General features: G+C 50.9%; 8 protein-coding genes across 8 annotated transcripts; 3 read left to right on the forward strand and 5 right to left on the reverse strand.

Annotated features, from left to right (window-relative positions):
- Positions 1 to 302: 302 nt before the first annotated feature.
- On the reverse strand, positions 303 to 2,825 carry P175DRAFT_0524847 (RUS1 family protein). The gene is made up of 6 exons (XM_040899393.1): positions 2,504 to 2,825; positions 2,332 to 2,444; positions 2,259 to 2,271; positions 1,751 to 2,203; positions 1,607 to 1,651; positions 303 to 1,557 (listed from the first exon to the last, which is right to left on the reverse strand). The coding sequence occupies exons 1-6, from the start codon at positions 2,639 to 2,641 to the stop codon at positions 664 to 666; spliced, it is 1,656 nt and encodes a 551-aa protein (XP_040750646.1). The 5' UTR covers positions 2,642 to 2,825; the 3' UTR covers positions 303 to 663.
- Positions 2,826 to 3,479: 654 nt separating this feature from the next.
- On the reverse strand, positions 3,480 to 3,910 carry P175DRAFT_0441132 (alpha-ketoglutarate dehydrogenase subunit KGD4; the record flags this gene model as incomplete). The annotated part of the gene is made up of 2 exons (XM_040894060.1): positions 3,480 to 3,766; positions 3,835 to 3,910. The coding sequence occupies 2 exons, from the start codon at positions 3,908 to 3,910 to the stop codon at positions 3,480 to 3,482; spliced, it is 363 nt and encodes a 120-aa protein (XP_040750647.1).
- Positions 3,911 to 5,114: 1,204 nt separating this feature from the next.
- On the forward strand, positions 5,115 to 6,030 carry P175DRAFT_0441405 (mediator of RNA polymerase II transcription subunit 18; the record flags this gene model as incomplete). The annotated part of the gene is made up of 2 exons (XM_040894072.1): positions 5,115 to 5,608; positions 5,709 to 6,030. The coding sequence occupies 2 exons, from the start codon at positions 5,115 to 5,117 to the stop codon at positions 6,028 to 6,030; spliced, it is 816 nt and encodes a 271-aa protein (XP_040750648.1).
- A 417-nt stretch (positions 6,031 to 6,447) lies between these two features.
- Positions 6,448 to 8,824, forward strand: P175DRAFT_0461841 (putative DNA 3'-phosphatase Tpp1). Its single transcript, XM_040894777.1, has 9 exons — positions 6,448 to 6,706; positions 6,766 to 6,923; positions 6,978 to 7,090; positions 7,146 to 7,451; positions 7,507 to 7,634; positions 7,718 to 7,857; positions 7,973 to 8,033; positions 8,193 to 8,338; positions 8,508 to 8,824. Exons 1-9 carry the CDS (start codon positions 6,616 to 6,618, stop codon positions 8,670 to 8,672), a joined length of 1,308 nt encoding a protein of 435 aa, XP_040750649.1. The 5' UTR covers positions 6,448 to 6,615; the 3' UTR covers positions 8,673 to 8,824.
- A 714-nt stretch (positions 8,825 to 9,538) lies between these two features.
- On the reverse strand, positions 9,539 to 11,424 carry P175DRAFT_0482369 (uncharacterized protein). Its single transcript, XM_040895492.1, has 2 exons — positions 10,909 to 11,424; positions 9,539 to 10,854 (listed from the first exon to the last, which is right to left on the reverse strand). Exons 1-2 carry the CDS (start codon positions 11,162 to 11,164, stop codon positions 9,665 to 9,667), a joined length of 1,446 nt encoding a protein of 481 aa, XP_040750650.1. The 5' UTR covers positions 11,165 to 11,424; the 3' UTR covers positions 9,539 to 9,664.
- A 283-nt stretch (positions 11,425 to 11,707) lies between these two features.
- P175DRAFT_0502781 (uncharacterized protein) lies at positions 11,708 to 13,096 on the forward strand. Its single transcript, XM_040897467.1, has one exon. It carries the CDS (start codon positions 11,752 to 11,754, stop codon positions 12,976 to 12,978), a length of 1,227 nt encoding a protein of 408 aa, XP_040750651.1. The 5' UTR covers positions 11,708 to 11,751; the 3' UTR covers positions 12,979 to 13,096.
- Positions 13,097 to 13,131: 35 nt separating this feature from the next.
- Positions 13,132 to 15,837, reverse strand: P175DRAFT_0482374 (glycoside hydrolase family 47 protein). The gene is made up of 4 exons (XM_040895493.1): positions 15,746 to 15,837; positions 14,918 to 15,629; positions 14,191 to 14,835; positions 13,132 to 14,116 (listed from the first exon to the last, which is right to left on the reverse strand). Exons 2-4 carry the CDS (start codon positions 15,423 to 15,425, stop codon positions 13,179 to 13,181), a joined length of 2,091 nt encoding a protein of 696 aa, XP_040750652.1. The 5' UTR covers positions 15,426 to 15,629; positions 15,746 to 15,837; the 3' UTR covers positions 13,132 to 13,178.
- A 227-nt stretch (positions 15,838 to 16,064) lies between these two features.
- On the reverse strand, positions 16,065 to 17,715 carry rpt4 (proteasome regulatory particle base subunit RPT4). Its single transcript, XM_040897468.1, has 4 exons — positions 17,367 to 17,715; positions 16,914 to 17,300; positions 16,410 to 16,866; positions 16,065 to 16,356 (listed from the first exon to the last, which is right to left on the reverse strand). The coding sequence occupies exons 1-4, from the start codon at positions 17,581 to 17,583 to the stop codon at positions 16,236 to 16,238; spliced, it is 1,182 nt and encodes a 393-aa protein (XP_040750653.1). The 5' UTR covers positions 17,584 to 17,715; the 3' UTR covers positions 16,065 to 16,235.
- Positions 17,716 to 18,287: the final 572 nt, after the last annotated feature.

Consider the following 18,287-nt stretch of genomic DNA (forward strand, 5'->3'; position numbering starts at 1 on the left):
TACGGTCCACGTGGAATGGGAGGCTTTTTTTTTTTTTTTTTTTTTGTCTGGCGTTGGGTTTTGTTTTATTTTTAATGAGGCTATCTACCACTCCTACAATAATAGGAGTGGTAAGGGTTAGCTCCTTTTTTTTTCACTCTTTTCACCTTTTTTTGTTTTTTTTTTTTCTTCTTCTTCCCTCATTTCTGTTTCTTTTGGTTTTATGCATGGAAGGAAAATCATCATCTGCCATATTCATATCAGGCAAGCACCAATCTTGCATTCTGTTTGTCTAGCTAGCATATACACCCTTCTCCCTGTGTGTGTTTTAAGGGTTGGCATTATTAGCATTACATACCACTAGTCGATAGATACCCAATTGATCGATAGCAATCAGATTATTTCCAAGTAACTTATTTTAGTGTAGTACGGAGGAGTATCTGGAGAAACCTTCCCGAGACTTATCTAGTAGATAGTAGAAGGAGCTGCTGTGCCACTTTCTCGGTGACACGTGGTGACATCCTCTACCTCTTATAACCATCCTAACTCTCTATATATAGTACAAACATACAGCCCAGGCAGGCCCGATAAATAAATGAAAAAAAAATAATAATAATACAATGAAGCTAATTAGCTCGAAAGAAGAAGAAGAAGAAGAAGAAGAAGAAGAACCGAACACACTATTCAACTGGCCCCAACCAACTCCACCCTTCTTCCCGGCCTTGTCGCCAACGCCGCAACCTGGACATCCCACCCTACCTCTCCAAGAAGTCCCATGTACCGCTCGAAGCGCGCAGACTGATTCAGGAAACCCAGCGTAGTCGAGAGGACTCTCATTGCTGTTTTGATCTCGGGGTCGCTTTCTTTTTCTTGGTCTGCGGGGGAGGAGGGTGAAGGCGAAGGGAGGAGTAAATGTGCAGCTAGCAAGGCGTGCGCCCAGGCTTTGAGTTGGGATGCTGGAGTGCAGCTTGTCTTTAGGAGGATGGATGCCCTGGTTGTTCTGGGGGCTGCGTTCCCCCGTGGCGGGTTCCTGGAGAGGAAGAGGATGTAATCTTCCTGGGCGAAGAGGGATGTTAGATCTGCTAGGGGGAGGGTGGTTGTAAGAGAGGTGGGGCTAGATGCTGTGGCGGTTGTAGATGGGGAGGAGGACGATGAAGGAGAGAGGAATTGGCCGAGGGAGACGCCTATTTGGCATTTCCCAAGAAGATGGGGCGTGTTGGTTCCCGTGGTTAGACTGGGACTCCATTTCAGGGCGCCGCTTGGTTCAAAGATTCGTTCTTGTTTGGCGACTTGGGCCGGGGTGGGGATTTGTGGGGTTTGGTGGAGAGGGAGTTGGTCCTGGTCCTGGTCCTGGTCCTGGTCCTGGCGTAGTTGGGATTCGGTTTCATTTTCAAAGTCGATCAGGGTGTCGGCGAAGAGAGTTGAGAAGACGATGTTTGCGCGTTGTCTGTTTAGGCTTGTCATTTGGACGGAACGGACGGCGGCGTAGTTAAATATTAGGTGGAGGGCGAGGAGAGAAAGAAGACAAAGCCAGGTTGCTGCAAAGCTGGTGACGTGGGAGACGACTACAGATCCGACCTGGTTTCTTTAGATTCGGAGGCAGGTCGGTTGGAGGCGGGGTACTCACGAGCATGCCAATCAGCGAGATAATTGTCTCTTGAGATGAGTCTTTCTATTAAGATGTTAGGTATTCAAGACGCATTTCTAACGAAACGGTTCCGAGATATTGAGAACAAAGATGTAGCTGGAAGGAGGGGGGAAGAAAACGTACTGCATTCACTTCGGCAAGATTCCCCCATCGAGAGAAATGGGCACTTAGACTTGCTTTCGAGCTCCCCCCAGCAACACCGCACAGCGCTCGTAGTACGCCAGCTGCACTGAGGATAGTAACCCGACTGACCCCAGCCGGAATCATCGGTGAGAGACAGTCGAGAATCATCGCCAGGTCGTTGAAGATGTCAGCTGCAAGCCGATACATCTTGCATTCTGGCTCGAGGGCCGTGCCGACACGATGCGCGAAGAGAATCGTGGCAACGCGGCCGGAGGAGTCCTGCAGGATGTGTAGGAGTAAGGCAGAAGTAGGAGAGGCATTGGCATTGCCGACTCCGACACCTGAGATGGTTAGAAGTGTGACTGTAGCTATAGGGTTGGTAGAGCTACCTTGTAGGACTGCTCTGGAAGATAACAGGCCCGCAATGGAGCTACTGAAAGCTTGGAGAGAGTCCTGGTAGAAGAGTATGAGTCGGGCAAAGCAACGCGGCTAGAGTTATGCGGCTTACAAAGATTTGATATCTACTTGGCGATCAGCAACTGCAATAGAAAGAATGTAAGAATAGTATAGTTACTACTCACGGGATATAGTCATCGCTAACACTGTGCGGATACCCAGCAGGAAGAAAGACGTCTATTAGAACATTCCGTAGAGAGCTTAGAGACCATGGGGTTGAAGAACCCGAAGAAGCATGCTGAGATCATGTCAGACCGGTCATATTCCTGGCAAGTGACACTATCTTAAACTGCTCACCGCTATATCAATGCGTCCTCTGATATCCCTATGATCTCCTTTGCTGTGTTGATTGTGGTTGGTCGACTCGGAGTAGATGAAAGTCGCTGTTGGATTGTTGACTTCGTCTACCTCATTAAAGACAATGCTAGGCGCCATTTGCTGATCTGTTGGGGGGGGGGGGGGTTCCTGTTGCTACCTGAATTGAATATTTTGAAGCAGAATTATAGTTGAAGGATTCGACGGGGCATCGAAAGGCCAAGTTGATGTTGAAGAACTAGTGAGGGGATGTGGGTGGCTGCAGGGTTGGGGATCAGGCGGAAGCACGTGTGACAGCTCCAATCCAGCTTCCCCCATATCTGCATATTTCACGGCGCATCATGTCTACTTTCTTCTACGGAGCATGTATGGAGTAAATTGAGACGGTTATAATGTTGTGATTGTTCTGAGCTATTACTGAACCATGGCTCCTTTTTAGTAAATCCAGACTTTTCAAGGGTAAAGTAAGGGGCTGTCTATGATGTATAAGACCCCAATAGTCCGCAAACCAACATCAAGAAAGATATATCCCGCACATCGCACGCCAGAAGAAAAGGAGAATATAAACCGCTAAGTTTTCGAAGACTAGCAAACCCCCCCCCCCCCCCTGCGCCGTAGAATAAGAATGGTAGAATAAATAAATAAAAAAAGATATGGTAAAGAAGAGCGAGAAGTGGTTGAAACGGATCGTGGAAAGTTTTCCAGCAGACTAGAGGGGATTAGCACGGGGCTAGCCCTTGGCCTGGATTACAACGTTGAAGTTCACGACAAGTGCGAGATTGTTTCCGGCCCCGACGCCCTCCCATTCTCGGAAGTGGGAGAGCGACTTCGACTCGGGTAGCGATGACCCTCCCTCCCCCTCTCATCTCAGACATGCGCCTCTCGTCTCCATGCGTCTCGTGATAGATGGTGAAGACCATCATCATTGCGTCATTCCTCGTTTCCAAAGTGCAGGGAATTAAGCGAACAGGCTGGCACCGCCAGTCTCGATGGCCTCAATCTCGGCCTCGGTGTAGGGCATGCGGTGGAATCGGGTGGGCAGGTCAGAACGGTCGAAGAATTCTCCCTGATTGGGCTTGATAGGTCCAAGAGCTGCACCGGCGCTGCGACCGATGGACCCCTGGGTGAACGAAGCTCGGCCAAGGGGCCCGTGCTGCTGTGCCTTGGCGCGGTAGGCGGCGAAAGAGTCGGGAAGAATGCCAGTAGGAGAGGCAGGGTGAGCGCGGGGGGCGCGGTCAAGGGACTCTGGATTCAAGGATTAGCAATTGACGTCTGGGAACCCGCGTATTTTTGTTGGAGGGCACAGAACATACGGGGGACAGAACGCTTTCCCAGGAACCGGATCAAGGGAGTCCGTGCAGCGTTGCGGAGGGCAGCAGTAGCGTGCATTATGAATACAGAGGGTTATTGAATGCAAGACTTTTTGAAAATAGGCTGGTTTTTCGTGGTTGAAGTTGGTAACCGGTTCCAGCCGAAGCGGAGAGGAAGATTTCAGGTGGTAAGGGCTCGAAGTATCGACTTAACGGCGAATGGAGGATTGGCAATAATAATATTTACAGACGGAGAAAGTGGCGAAGACTGAGAAAGAGGGAGAGAGAGGAGAGAGAGAGAGAGTGAGGAGCAATGGAGAGAGAGAGAGAGAGAGAGGGAAAAAAAGACGGAGGAAGGAGAGGAGCGGAAGCGAGAGGGTGGGTTTTTGATAAGCCGCTCTAAGCAAGAGGGATGAGGATGGGATTAAAGTGGTGTGATAATCTGCTCTGCTTGGGTGTAATTTTGAAATGGAACAGAGGATGCTTACCCCAAATTCTTAGTAGAGAACTTCCTAACTTGCATTTCGGTGAAAAAGAATACTACTACTGCTACTACAGAGTACTTCGTACCTACTGTAGTTAATGATCAAGGACCTTGCTACGGTCTGTGAGCTTCTTTCTCATCCTATCTTCTCTCTCAATCTTTGTACGGTATTCTCGTTACACGACGGAATAAACTAGCCACCCCACATTCCTTTCATCATCTAGTATGTACTCTGTAATTTACATACTCTTCTCTTTACTCTTCTCTTCTTATTCTTATTCTTATTCTTATTCTTATTCTTATTCTTATTACTCCTATTAAAATAAATTTATAGTTAGCTACTACAAGTGATTAAGAGAGTGAGACGCTGACACACGTGACATCCTCCGAAACTTCCGCCGAGACGGTAACAAAACACCGAGACAAAATCCATCGGTATCCAAAACTTCCGAGACGAACCAACTCTCTTACACTCTTACAGGTTGTGCTGGACTCTTTGCATTCTGATCCCCCCCCCCAACTTAGCCAGAGATACGGAGTACTACTATATACTTCCTGCTTGGAGTTTCACAATCGAATCATAACTCTTCTGGGCTTCATTTCCCCGGTGTTGTGCGGTTGACTCGGAAAACCTGGAATCTCGTCGCGGTCCCGAATTTACCCGGATTTCCGTCCTTTCCACGCCCTTTCCGTCTGTAACCGTGTCTCTCTCTGTTTTGTGTGTATTCGGCGCTTTGATTGAAGCTGCTGCTGCTGGTGTTGTTCTTCTTCTCGATCTTATTGGACCCTTGACTTGACTATGCACGAGCTTTTGCTCTTCGCATCGGTTCCCGCCCACCAGCACAATGAGTTGCTGCAACAGCTTGCTGGCTTGACTGCCATGCAACCCTGTCACCGTCTGGAAAGACGTCTGATCTTCAAGGCTTACCGCAAGCCGGGCTTAATCAACACCCGTGGTGGTGCGAGCCAGGACTTGCAGGGCGCCGATCTACCACGTCTCAATAAGATGCTCAATGGGGGCATGTTCTATACCCAGGTAGTTGGCCCTCTCTCCGACGCAGATTTTGATACGGAACCCTCGTTTTCTGGGGAACGGGGGGATGCACCCATGTCTGGCACAGATGACACCCCGGTCGGGACAGGGTCTTATGATTATGATAATCAATCTTGGAGACTCGAGTTCAGGGATATTCCCGAGGCCGGCACACGATCAACCATCACATCTCGGCTGATGGCTAGTGCGGCTCTCCCCAAAGGCGATATTATGACGCCTATGAATGCCTGGGGGTATAGGTGGGTTTCCCCTCTTTTCTGCCCCTCTACGCTTAGCACATGGCACCGGCAAATGTGTTGCATGATCCTTGCATTGACCATTGGCGAATCGGCCAACTAGTTTCGTTACCGAGTATCTGGTAGAAGGAGATGTCTTTATTCACAACGACATTGTGATCTTTCTGCATCGCGTTCTTCAATATCCAATTCATGGCCAGGAGCCACATGGACCGCGGCAACAGCTACCCTCGTTCCGGGAGATGTCGCCCTTGGAAAGAACCGGGAGCTATGTCCTACAAGCTGCGATCACAGTCCAGGACGGCAGTAACCAGGAGCTGATGAAGACAGCTTCCCAGCATCTATTCGGGTTGCGAGAGCAGCTCAAGTCAGCTGTTCGATTAGAGCAAGCTGATCGACTATCTCTGGATACTCGTGCAAAATAGCGAGGTATCTCATGATTTGAATGAATGTTTTATACCCCGGAGCAGTTGGCTCTAAGTTTTAGATTTATCATTGCATAACCTTCACACAAGTGCGAGAAATATAGAGTTGTCAAATAAACCTTTTCCTACCTAGTAGGCGAACTCCGGCGGTTTCTGGTTTAGTAGTGACACCGGTCAACCCTTGATGTGAATTCAGGACCTCCGTACGTAGAAGGACTTGCCCAATAAAGGCATATATGACTATGCAGCCTAAAGCATGTATCTAGTTGTGCTGTTGCGGCAAGGTCAATTTCTATTAGCTACGAATCGCTTATTGAGGCAAGTTTAGTAGATGAATGTCTGTGAATAGTAGACTTATCTACTATATCAATAGTTTGCATTGTATCTTTTTTTTTTTAGTGATTCGAGTAAACTTGGGATGAACATGTGACCTCGTGAACCTCAGGCACGCGTCGGCGCGTCAACTTCTGCTTCCCTATCATCTACGTCAAAACGAATAGGAACCCATCTCTCCCTGCATTCAAAGTTCCCTATTCTGATTCATCTCAATCCTTCAAAATACTCTCTCTTCACCAGTTCATTAGGATGGGCGAAGGCTCATTGAAAAGGGCCGCCTCCCCCTCCCGCCCAATCTCCCCACCACCACTCAAACGCAAGGTCGAATCAACCCTCACAAGTGAGCTCTAATCTGCCTTCTCTTATCCATTTCTAAAGCCATTCTAATTGAAAATCTAGAGAAAGCCGCGGCATCGTTCTTCACCCCAGCCTCACAGAAGAAACCCGAACCATTCACTTGGCGGATTGTGAAAAATAGCCTAGTTGTCGGCAAGTATTCCATCGGAGCAGAGCAGAAACAAAGCTCGACAACGCCCAAAGTTGCTGCTTTTGATTTTGTAAGTCGTCGATCTGGAATGGATCTAATTTCAAGACCTCTCTAACCGAGGCAGGATTCGACGTTGGTTTCCACGGCTTCGGGCAACACGTTTGCGAGAAACTCGGCAGATTGGAAATGGTGGCATGCCAGTGTCCCTTCAAAGCTGAAAAGGCTGAATTCGGATGGGTGTGTAACATCTTGCTGCATGTTCTCAATTCCAATACTATACTGATATACTTAGGTACCATGTGGTTATCATGTCAAACCAAAAGAAAGTTAGTCTCAAGAGAGATATGAAAGGACCTCAAGGGGATTCGAAAAGCTTGACGAACTTCAAGGAAAGAGTGTCGGCCGTCATGAAGCAACTAGATATCCCTATTAGCGTTTACGCGGCTACGGAAGACGATGACTACCGGAAGCCGCGAGCAGGGATGTGGAGAGAGTTTGTCGATGATTGTGACTTTGATGTATCAGGGGTTGATCTTTCCGCGTCAGTATTTGTCGGCGACGCTGCTGGACGACCAGCGGATCATTCGCAAGTTGATCGGTGAGTTACCTCTGCAGTCGAAAGTAAAGGTCTCAATCAAGCTCATGCATTCCAGTGGATTTGCGGTGAATGTCGGAGTCCCTTTCAAAACCCCCGAGGAGTTCTTCCTTGATGCTCCCCCTGAATCTTTGGTGGAGTCATTCAACCCGTCGGCATACATAAAACCAGAACCTACGAATGATGGTAAGTGTGCTAAATCGAGCAGAGAATTTGTTATGCAGCAGACGACGAAATGGAAAAAATAATAACGATATGTGAGAAAATAGCCCCCGCACCTTTCTCGAGACAAAGTCCTCTCGAGCTAGTGATCTTCTGCGGTAGTCCCAGTGCGGGCAAGTCGACCTTTTACTGGGATTACCTCGAACCATTGAAGTACGAACGAGTGAACCAAGATATCCTCAAAACGGTATGTGGCTTTTCAAAGTCCTTCCCACCCCCCCGCATTTGCGGCATATCAAACAAAAAAGGGGGACCCCCCCCCCCCCCCCCGAGGAAGAACCCCGATACTGACCAGAAAACAGAGACAAAAATGCATCAAGGTGGCTAAAGAACACCTTGCTGCGGGACGGTCTGTGGTCGTCGGTACGTACAAGAGATATCCAGCCTATGGGAACCGCATAACCCTTGCATTTCTGTCCGACGTTAAGCAGCAAACACTTCCTCCGGCCGGATCTGGGAATCGCATTTTCATTAAAAAAAAATAAAAAATAAAAATACAAGCTGAATGGTCTGTCTTGTCAGATAACACCAATGCTGATCCAGAGACGAGATCGCAATGGGTCGACATCGCCGAAGAATTCAAAATCCCTATTCGTTGCGTGTACTTTTCCGCGCCCCCGACAGTCTGCAGACACAACAACGCAGTCCGAGCCGCGAATAAAGGCCTCGTAAGTCCATTGCCCGTGTCTACACTTACATACCGTACCCCTCTTTCCATTCATCCTGAACTGCACCCATAACAAAGGGAATGCTTTCTTTCCACATGAACTCCGGTATCTACCTACATACATACATTCCACCCACTAACAAAGCCTACCTCCCCCTTCAACACCCTAGAACCCCGAATCCCGCACGCTCCTCCCCGGCATCGCGTTCGGCGATTTCCTCCGTCGATTCAAGGAGCCCACCATGTCGGAAGGATTCCAGGAGATCGTCCGGGTCGATTTCCAGTTCCGGGGTGACGACGCGGCCCAGCAGATCTGGAAGCAGTACTGGATTTGAAGGCTGTTTGTGAGCTTTGTGTATCGAAGCCGAACAGAGCTAGAGCAAGGAACTAGACACTTATACATACATACATACATACACGAACAACCAGAACCCAAGAGTACAATAGCAATAGCAATAGCAATAGTAATAGCAATAGTAATAGTTAGTTATGATATCGTTAGTTTGTCCATCTTTTATCTATCCTAGCTCGACCACATTTACTTACCCTTGCATTGTAGGACCTAGTAGGTAGTAGAGTAGTAATGTATATATGTATATCGGCACTCTGTACGTAGGTGGTCCCTTGGCTACCTAACAAGCAAGCAAGCAAGCAAGCAAGAAAATATATACATACCGGCTACAGTTCATCAGTACAGAAGGGCTACTAACTTGCCCTTAGTATAGGTAGGGTGACTGACTCTGGTCTGAGGAGGGAGGTAAATTTGTAGAGGATTCATACTGGACTCCTTGCTTAGGATTCTACGTACTCCGGACAGCAAAGTAGATCAAGTAGGGGATACTACTAGTATTGTAGATTATGTTACATAACATTCCTTTTCTGCATATATAAGTATGCCTTTTCTCTCTCTTTTTTTTTTTTTTTTAGTCCCATTCAACCAGGCGAACATCCGTCATGCGAACATTCAGAGAAGAAAACAGGTGCAAGGGATTATCCATCATTCCATCCGTAATCATGCAATGGGAGCAGAGACAAAGGGGAAAAAAAGGTATCATATCATCATCAAGGAGTGTGGACTGCGCTCTGCGAGTCAGTAGTCGCTGGCGCATTATGGTCATCAGTCATTATCGGATCACAGATCACGTAACAAGACAGAAAGGAAAGGAAAATAGCGTGGCTGTAAAAATAAATTTGGGGGGGGGGGGGGGGGAAGAGTTAGACATTAGTCGTCACACACGCTCGCTGAATCAATCATCCGAGAGGCGTAAAATTCGTAATGATGTTGTATACATCCAAGCCTCCCGTTCAGTCCATGCCCCGTGGCGGTTTAAGATCGAGACACCAGGTCCTGGAAGAACCGGAAAAAGTTTCGCTTGAGCGACCGATTTCGGCATGACCCAGTTGCCGGGGCGATTTTCATGGGGCCGACAATCTCGCCATCGCCGAGCTCGGGAAACTTGTTGTCGTGCAGAGTGGGAATCTTGACTTGCTCACACGGATCGCAGTGGGATTTGATTAGGCTCAGCTCGGTGGCCTCCAGCTGGGCGAGCATCGCCTCGTAATGATGCTTCCATTCGCGGTCGATCGACTCCCACTTTTCTTCCGTCAGTTTGTAGATTTTCGAGGTAATTCCGTAATGCTCGCCGGTCCGCACGAGATGCTTGGCGAAATTACATTGGGCAAGGTCCCATTGGCCGCGCAACTGGCGGAACGAGTCAAGATCGTAAACTTCCGGCACATACGGCTCGGGCTGGATATTGAAATTGGCATGGCCCAGTTTGTGGGCCCATTCGTCGTTGGGATCGGACAGGGTGAACGGTGGGACATCGCCCGAGACCGTCCGGACGGTGCTCGCGCGTGGACGGTTGAACGAGGCGACGGATGGCTTGGTGGACAACGGAGGCGATGGGAGGAGTCCTGCCAAGCGTGGATCCGGGTGCACACTGAGGAGGTCCAGGCTGTCGTCGGAAATATCCGCGACCGAGGGAGACTGCAACGGGGAATGGATCCGGGAGACGGTTGGGTAGATGGGTGCGTCTCCCATAAAGGGAGGAAGTAATGGGGTAGTGGCTTGCAGAGCCGAGTCGTCCGGGTCGTCCTGCTGGTTGGCTTTGACGATATCGATCGGACGAGTGCCTGACTCGCTCAGGCGCTCTTCAAAGATCGTTCTTGCGGGAGACGGGGGGATTTGAACGGGGTCAACCCAGCTCATCTGGGCGAATGTCGTCGGACTGCCCGCAAAGGCCGACGCGGCAGAGTTTGTGCGCGATCGCAAGGCTGGATAGGGATCGGCAGCTTCTACTCCATCGGACACGCGCTTCGACCTCCACCGCGTGGAAATGGTGGAGATGCAAGAACTAATGCGCGAGAGACCCCCGGAAGAGACCGTATCGGAGCGTCTCTTTTTCGGGGAGTGGGCAGGATCCATTCCAGCATCGGTGAAGTCGTAGCGGTCGCAAGCATTGAGGGAGGCGAGATAACACTCTTCCGCTGCGGATAAGCCTTGGTCAAAATGTTCTGCGGTCCGTGAGCCGGGGAATTTTAACGAGGCTGGGAGCAAGGGCAACATACGGAAATATTCCTCCTCGAGATCCCTCGCTGGCGGTCCACAGGGCTCTTCTTCTTTTACTCCTGTCAAGGGGTTCCGCGAGGCAATATCAATAGAATTCCCGTGACTCGGGGACGAGACCAGCGACGACGCGGAACTGGAGAAGCGCGGATGGCCTTTGGTGGAAAAGAGAGACACGGCAGGTGAGACGGGGGTGGACGCGGTCAATGGGGATTGAGGAGGCTGGCGAGAGGGAGGGGAAAGATCTCCTCCTCCCATATTGTCCACTTCTCTGTCTTTCGAGTGAATTTTAAGGTTCCGATGAGGCAGAGAACCAAAGGAACACGCCAGGGGGGGGGAAGAGGTTAAAGTAGATTGAGTTTAGGAGAAGAGTAGATATTTAGGAGAGAAGATGAGAGCCCAAGTAGAGAGAAAGACGTGGCGTGGCGGTCAAAAAAAAAAAAAAAGCCGCGCAGATTCCTTCCAACAAATCCCTGACAATGACGTGGAAACAACTGCAACTGGACAAGTGGCTGAGAGGAGATGACAGCTCAGTGTACAATCAAAATTGACAGGCTTCTGAGTTCTCGAACGCTGGTTCGTTCTTCCTTGGTTCAAATGGGAGATTCTTCTCGCTATACGGAGTACATTGGATGCCGCCTCGCAGTAATTTTCGTCGGTAATTTTCGTATTGCACTTTCGGCTGTGTCGACTGCCGTAGACCCGTGCGGAGAGATTCTGCCGGCATTATATCATGGCGGTCAGCCTCGTGATCCCGATCTTTTTATCTGATCTCGAAATAGTATCATCTCCTAACGCTACCCCCGAGATACCTCGCCAGCAAGTCTCAAGTTGACGCCTGGAGCATGGCAAAGCTCTCCCTCGCCTTACTGGCCCTCTCTAGCTTCGCCAGTGCCTCATATCTCCAACAGATCCTCCCGGCCTACTCCCTCGACGACATCATCAATGCCTCGCCCTTTCTCTCCCTCCACCGGGACCTTGTCCAGATCCCCTCGGTCTCGGGCAACGAATCCGCCGTGGGAGACTTTCTCACCGAATACCTCGAAGCCCGGGACTTCACCGTCGTCCAACAGCCCGTCCTGGCCCCCGGCTCCTCCCAACCCCGGTACAATATCTTCGCCTACCCATCATCCGCGGGGCAATCGCCGCCGGAAATCCTCTTGACCAGCCACATCGACACCGTTCCGCCCTTCATCCCGTACTCCCTGCACCGCACGTCCGCCGACATTCTCATCGCCGGCCGCGGCACCGTCGACGCAAAGGCCAGCGTCGCGGCCCTCATCTACGCCGCCCTCGAAACCCTCTCCCGCCACCCGACCGCCCCGCTGGCCCTGCTCTTCGTCGTCGACGAGGAAGTCGGCGGCGCCGGCATGCAGGCCTTCTCCGCAAACACCACCCTCAACACCGCAGACTACCACACCGTCATCTTCGGAGAGCCCACAGACCTTGCCCTCGTCGCCGGCCACAAGGGCCTGCTGGGGCTCGAAGTCGTCGCAACCGGCCAGGCCGCGCATTCAGGCTACCCCTGGCTCGGCGAGAGCGCCGTCTCAGCCATCCTCCCCGCCTTATCCATCCTCGACAAACTCGGCGACCTCCCCGCCGCCGACGGCGGACTGCCCGCGAGCCCCAAGTACGGCCGCACCACCGTCAACATCGGCCACGTGGTTGCCGGCGTCGCGGCCAATGTGGTCCCCGCGTCGGCCGTCGCTACGGTGGCGGTGCGCTTGGCCGCGAGCACGCCCGCGGAAGCGCGCGCGATCATCCGCGCGGCCGTGGCCAACGCGACGACGGCCGACAATCCGCATGGTGTGGTTTTGGATTTCCAGAAACATGCGGGCGCTTATCCGCCGCAGGATCTGGATGTCGACGTGCCGGGGTTCCCTGTGACAACGGTGAATTATGGAACGGACGTGCCGAATCTGGAGCTGCGCGGGGGGCCCGCTGTGAAGAGGTATCTGTATGGGCCGGGGAGTATTCATGTAGCGCATGGCGATACCGAGGCGATTACCGTTGGGCAGTTGGAGGAGGCGGTTAGGGGGTATACGCGATTGATCGAGGCAGCATTACATTAATACATATATATATATATATATATATAATTTAAAAAAAAAGCAAATGAATAGTTACCTTGTTACTTACTACCTAGATATATATATATATATATATACAGAACAGCAGATCTAATAAGACACGAATGAAGATACATAACCCACCCCCCCCCCCGCCAAAAACCTTTTCACACTCTCTCTCTCTATATCCAACTCAGGTCCCCCTAAGACTGCACCGCAGAAGGACTCCTCCTCGCCCTCCGCGCCCAACCAGTCTTCAACTCCCCCGTAGGCGTAAACCGCGGCAACGGATGCGCCTCGGTGTTAAACACATGGTCCTCCAGCGCAAGAAACCCGCGCTCAGAAAACAACAGGTAGAAATACTTGAGGGTTTCGGCCATCCAGAAACTCTCCATGTTATCGCGCTGGATCGGCGGGACGACGTTCGCGTTCGACAGCGACGTGAACCCGATGATTCTGGACGTGGGGCCGCCGTCGCCGTCGCCGTCGTCGCCGGAGGATTCGCTCTTCTTCTCGACCACCGCCGTGTGGCTCATGAAGGATTTGAACATCTCCCAGCCCCAGTGCCGGTAGGTTTCGTCGCCGGTGATGCGGTACATGTACACGAGGGACTCGACGGTCTCGGGCCGTTGCAGGTTATGGTGGTCTTGGGCGTGGATGTCGATGTCGGATCGCCACGGAGACGGATCCGAGGCAGGGCTCTCCGGGAGCGGGTAGATCGGGTCCGACTTTAGAGGGGGGAGGTCGTCGTCGTCGGGCGGAGAGTCGATTTCGAAATACGTGATTTCCGCGGCGAGCCCCGTCTTGCTGGCCAGGTACGTCGCCCAGCAGGTTTTCATCAGCTCCGTGGCTAGGAGCATCTCCTCGTCTTGTTGTTGGGTCCATGCGGCGGACTGCTTGGCGGCGGAGAGCGGCGCGCCGCCCGTGGCCCCCAGGGCGATCGTGCCCGGGAGGAAACACACGAGGTGGTCCATTTTCGGGGAGAGCGCGCCGTCGAGTCCGTAGGGACGTTCGCCGAGCACGGTGAGGCGCGCGTTTTGCGTATATGTGATGAGGTGTTTGCGGATGCCTGCTAGGGCTTCGTCCCACATGTCTTTGTAGATGTCTTCGGAGGTTTGGAGGTATTGTTTGATGAGGTATTCTGTTTTCACAGCGTTAGATGTTGGTTTTTTTTTTTTTTCTTGCGGGGGAGGGGGATTTTTGTGGTCTACGTACCGTAGTAAGAATCGCCTCTGCTACCGAGGCGGATGTTCTCTCCTCTGAATTCACCCGTGTCCGGGTATATGTAGATAGGTACGAGACCGTCAACAGCCTGCTGGCCATCCACGACTTGCATCACATTCTCGACCGCGCGCCAGAACTCTGCTTCCCCAGTGAGCTTGGCCAGGTACTTGAACTCGAGCTGCAGCGTGGTTGCCTCGGCCGTAGACGAGGCCCCGTTGTCCGCGTGCGACGGGATCCCCGTCGACGTGTTGAGGTTGATGCTCGCATAGGGAATTCCTGACGGTGAATCAAAAGCCCCGAGCAGCCTTTCGGCCAAGTCTGTGGCTTTCTCGATATACAGGTCCTCTCCTGGAGAGCCCACGTCATCCTCTTTGATGGGAGCGAGATCGGGATATTGTGTGGAGAGGTAGTGTGCTGAGAGAAGACCGCCTAACATGCGGATCGTGGTTTCAAAGGTGTTCACATCGTGGTTCTGGTTATACTGCAACGAGTTGTGGATCCAGGTGCGCGCATGCTGCACCCGCGAGGTGAGGTTCATGATCATCATCGTGTCGAGGGCGTCGACAATAATCCACCCCATGCCACCAGCAACCATGGTCTTGCCATTCTTAGCAATCGGATGATACTCATCGAGTCCTAGCTCACGTTAGTAAACGGCCATCCAGGATCACCAACTCAGAGAGAGAGAGAGAGAGAGAGAGAGAGAATTCACACATACCCCACCCATACTGCTCATACCCATCCCAACTCACAATAAACGCACCCCGAACCTTCTCCCTTCTAGCCTCCCAATCAATATCCTTCACTGCGGTCCCATCATACGCCGGCTCCGATTCCAACGTCTGCACCCACTTCCACAACTCCTCTCCCACTCTCGAGTCCGACGGCTGAAACGGAGGCCTGCTCCATCCACTCGACCCCGTCGTGTAATACCACAGAGAAACCAGCACAAACACCACAATCCCGCCGTACAAGACCTTTCTCCTCCTACTTCTTGGGCCGGTGCGTCGCGGAGCAAAGTACGGCTTGTCCTTATACATAGGGAGGGACCGATCGCCCGAGAAGAAATTGTTCAGGTTGTTCGTCACCCCAGGCGGAGGCTGCGAGAACCCATAGCCACCGAGCCGATTGTTTCCAGGGCTGCGGCTCGCGCTCGCACGCCAGTAGTTCTCCGAGGGGGAGCGCGACGAAGGGAATGTGTGGGTGTTGTGGTTCGAGAAAGACATGGCCGACGACTTCCTTGTGGTGTTGCTTCTAGTCTATCCTGAGACGTCGTTCACTCTTTGAATTACTGTCCTAGACGTATTCTGCACTGCATAGGTATGGCGGATTCCGTTCGTGAGTACTGCGCGGAATTGCGGGCAATTTGGCCGCAACAAGTCTTTAGGGGTTCAAGCCTAGGGTGAGCAGGCGTAGCTTGAAGGGTCATTCTAGATTCGGGAGAAACAAAATCCAATATTAGCAATGCTCCGCAAATATTGCAAATCCCAAGTCGTCTCCACGTTGCTGAGCTATGTTAGTGAAACCGAGGAGGTGGAAAGCATACCAACCATCCATCCAAGATTGCGCTCGCCGGATGCCAGCCGCTGGCAAATTCGTTAACAAAGCCCTAGGGTTGGATCACTAGAAAAAAAAAAAAAAAAAGGGTGTTCTTGTAGTGTTTTATACTGGAATTACTTGTGTTTCAACAAACCAAATGGTTGGAGTGGCCACTTGTTGCGATCCAGCCCAAATTCGGTTTTATTGGCCGCGTTGTCCGCCGCAAGAAACCGCCTTGGCGTTCAAGATGAAGCCAAATGGCATACAGAGAGAGAGAGAGGGAATAAATAATATTGTGATTGTTTTGTGGAAGGGAACAATCGAGATTAATGGAGCCTTAAGAAGAAGATTTGTCTACTCAAAATCACAGATATATGGGTATTGGGCTTGGATTATGTCTATGCTGCGTCATAGGATCTGTAGGCACCTAGTTACTTTGGAGGGACAGCTTCAAAGCCACCCACCCAGAAATAAAGTGAATGCTGATAGAATTTCGACTACAGCTTCTGGTATTCCAGCTTGCCCTCCAGCTTCTTGGCTTCCGCCACCTTGCGGACAGCTCGGTTGAAATCATCCTGATTGATAGCATCCCGATAATCTTTGATTGCGAAGAGGCCACTGTTCCAATGTTAGCAATAATCCATCGGAAAGAAAGACGCGGAATATCGTACGCTTCGGTAACAACGTTGCGGAGATCGGCACCATTCAGGCCGTCGCTCATCTTCACGACACTTTCAAAATCAATATCCCCCTCCAGCTGCACTGTGCTGGAGTGAATCTTCAGAATCTCGAGACGACCAACTTCGTTAGGCAGGGGGATTTCAATCTTCCGGTCCAGACGACCGGCACGCAACAACGCAGGGTCGAGTGTGTCGGGTCGATTTGTAGCCATAATAATCTTTGTCTTTCCAAGATAATCGAATCCGTCCAGCTGGTTGAGGAGTTCCATCAGCGTTCGTTGGATCTCACGATCCGCCGAGGTACCCTCCGAGAAACGTCGACCACCGATAGCATCGATTTCGTCCATGAAGATAATACAGGGCTCGTGTTCTTTGGCATAACCGAACATTTCTCGGATTAAACGTGCGGATTCACCGATGTACTTGTCGACAATAGCAGACGAAACAACTTGATTCTATCAGCGGAGCTCGGGCTCATGACAACTCTACACATACCTTTCAAGAAGTTTGTTTCCATCGAACTGGCTACAGCACGCGCCAGGAGCGTTTTTCCAGTTCCCGGTGGCCCGTATAGCAAAACACCCTTGGGTGGCTTGATACCCACACGTTGGAACAACTCGGGGTTCTTCAGCGGTAACTCAATAACCTCTCGTAGCTCTCGAATCTGATCGTTCAGACCACCAATACCGGCAAAGTTGACCTGTCCTGGATCTTCCAGCGACATGTTGTACACCAACGGATCGACTTCCCGCGGTAACATCCTCATGATGGTGAGAGTGGTCATATCAAGGGCAACACGAGTTCCCTGTTTCAATTTCAACTTATCGACCTTCGAACGGCAACCGACGACATATCTGGGACCGGAGGAGGCTTTGACAATAACTATTGAGGGTTCAGCTACTGAACAGGATCACCTCAAGGGCTCTGAAGAGGGACCGGATAACATACATCGCTCCTCATCCAGCTGTTTCAACACCTCTCCGATAATCTGACCGACACTTTGCAGGGCTTTGATGTTCTCTTCTGAAATATCAAACTCCCTCTGTAGATCCTTGATGCCCATGCGAAGGGATTTGAGTTTAGCCTCCCATTCTCGTAGTTCGAGCAGACTCCGTTTGTAATCCTCCAGCGCCTGCTCCCTCTCGGGGTCAGCGGCGCCGTTCATGGTGGAGAAGGTAAACCAAGAGGCAAAAGGAACTGTCAGGTGTCAATAAACCGAATTTGAGAAATAGATGGAAGAAGATGCTGATGTTGTATGAGAGAAGAGCAGAAACCGGAGATGCGTATACGGTAAAAGGTACCCCAGCTTAGAGCTGTCGAGAGAGCTTCGGAACCGCGCCAAGACCAATGTTCACGTGATTACCCGTACAGTCACATGATCATAGTATTGATGCCTTACATGCCTTATATATAAGGCAACATTTCTTGCGCAGTAACTATTATCCGGACAGTGTCTCAGGCACCAAGGCGCCGACATTGTCTTGCGGTATTTTCGTCTACTACTAGTTAACATTACAGAAGCTTGGATCGGGATGAGAAACTTCAATTCAGACAGATATTATAAGGATAATGACAAGAAGAATGTAAAAAGTACAATATCTCCAGCTTGGTAGAGTCTATGCTGTATATGTACACCATCATCGCTGCAACATCGAGGACAACAACAAACATAACCTCAACAAACTCGATGCTGCTAATAACATCATCATCATCATCATCATCATCATCATCTCACATTGTTAATAATAACCTCCCACATGCTTCACCCGCCTTACCCCGAGGGAATCCGGAAGATCTCGCTGGACAGCGTCACAGAAACCTCCTGAACGCCCAGCTCCAGTTCGCGAAAACAGCGGCAACCATTTGTTG

The sequence above is a fragment of the Aspergillus ochraceoroseus genome (assembly GCF_002846915.1).
Source record: "Aspergillus ochraceoroseus IBT 24754 chromosome Unknown P175scaffold_6, whole genome shotgun sequence".
NCBI lineage: Eukaryota > Fungi > Ascomycota > Eurotiomycetes > Eurotiales > Aspergillaceae > Aspergillus > Aspergillus ochraceoroseus.

Excerpts from the sequence above, each read along its gene's own strand:
- P175DRAFT_0524847 (XM_040899393.1), bottom strand. The coding sequence starts at position 2,641 with ATGGCGCCTAGCATTGTCTTTAATGAGGTAGACGAAGTCAACAATCCA. Across the intron at positions 2,445-2,503 it reads GAGGACGCATTGATATAGCG|CATGCTTCTTCGGGTTCTTC; the intron begins GTGAGCAGTTTA and ends ACATGATCTCAG. Across the intron at positions 1,558-1,606 it reads TCTCGCTGATTGGCATGCTC|GTCGGATCTGTAGTCGTCTC; the intron begins GTGAGTACCCCG and ends TAAAGAAACCAG.
- P175DRAFT_0461841 (XM_040894777.1), top strand. The coding sequence starts at position 6,616 with ATGGGCGAAGGCTCATTGAAAAGGGCCGCCTCCCCCTCCCGCCCAATC. Across the intron at positions 6,707-6,765 it reads GGTCGAATCAACCCTCACAA|AGAAAGCCGCGGCATCGTTC; the intron begins GTGAGCTCTAAT and ends TTGAAAATCTAG. Across the intron at positions 8,339-8,507 it reads GAGCCGCGAATAAAGGCCTC|AACCCCGAATCCCGCACGCT; the intron begins GTAAGTCCATTG and ends TCAACACCCTAG.
- P175DRAFT_0482369 (XM_040895492.1), bottom strand. The coding sequence starts at position 11,164 with ATGGGAGGAGGAGATCTTTCCCCTCCCTCTCGCCAGCCTCCTCAATCC. Across the intron at positions 10,855-10,908 it reads TCTCGAGGAGGAATATTTCC|AACATTTTGACCAAGGCTTA; the intron begins GTATGTTGCCCT and ends CACGGACCGCAG.
- P175DRAFT_0502781 (XM_040897467.1), top strand. The coding sequence starts at position 11,752 with ATGGCAAAGCTCTCCCTCGCCTTACTGGCCCTCTCTAGCTTCGCCAGT.
- P175DRAFT_0482374 (XM_040895493.1), bottom strand. The coding sequence starts at position 15,425 with ATGTCTTTCTCGAACCACAACACCCACACATTCCCTTCGTCGCGCTCC. Across the intron at positions 14,836-14,917 it reads GTATGAGCAGTATGGGTGGG|GACTCGATGAGTATCATCCG; the intron begins GTATGTGTGAAT and ends AACGTGAGCTAG. Across the intron at positions 14,117-14,190 it reads CAGAGGCGATTCTTACTACG|AATACCTCATCAAACAATAC; the intron begins GTACGTAGACCA and ends CTGTGAAAACAG.
- rpt4 (XM_040897468.1), bottom strand. The coding sequence starts at position 17,583 with ATGAACGGCGCCGCTGACCCCGAGAGGGAGCAGGCGCTGGAGGATTAC. Across the intron at positions 17,301-17,366 it reads ACAGCTGGATGAGGAGCGAT|TTATTGTCAAAGCCTCCTCC; the intron begins GTATGTTATCCG and ends AACCCTCAATAG. Across the intron at positions 16,867-16,913 it reads GGAAACAAACTTCTTGAAAG|TTGTTTCGTCTGCTATTGTC; the intron begins GTATGTGTAGAG and ends GATAGAATCAAG.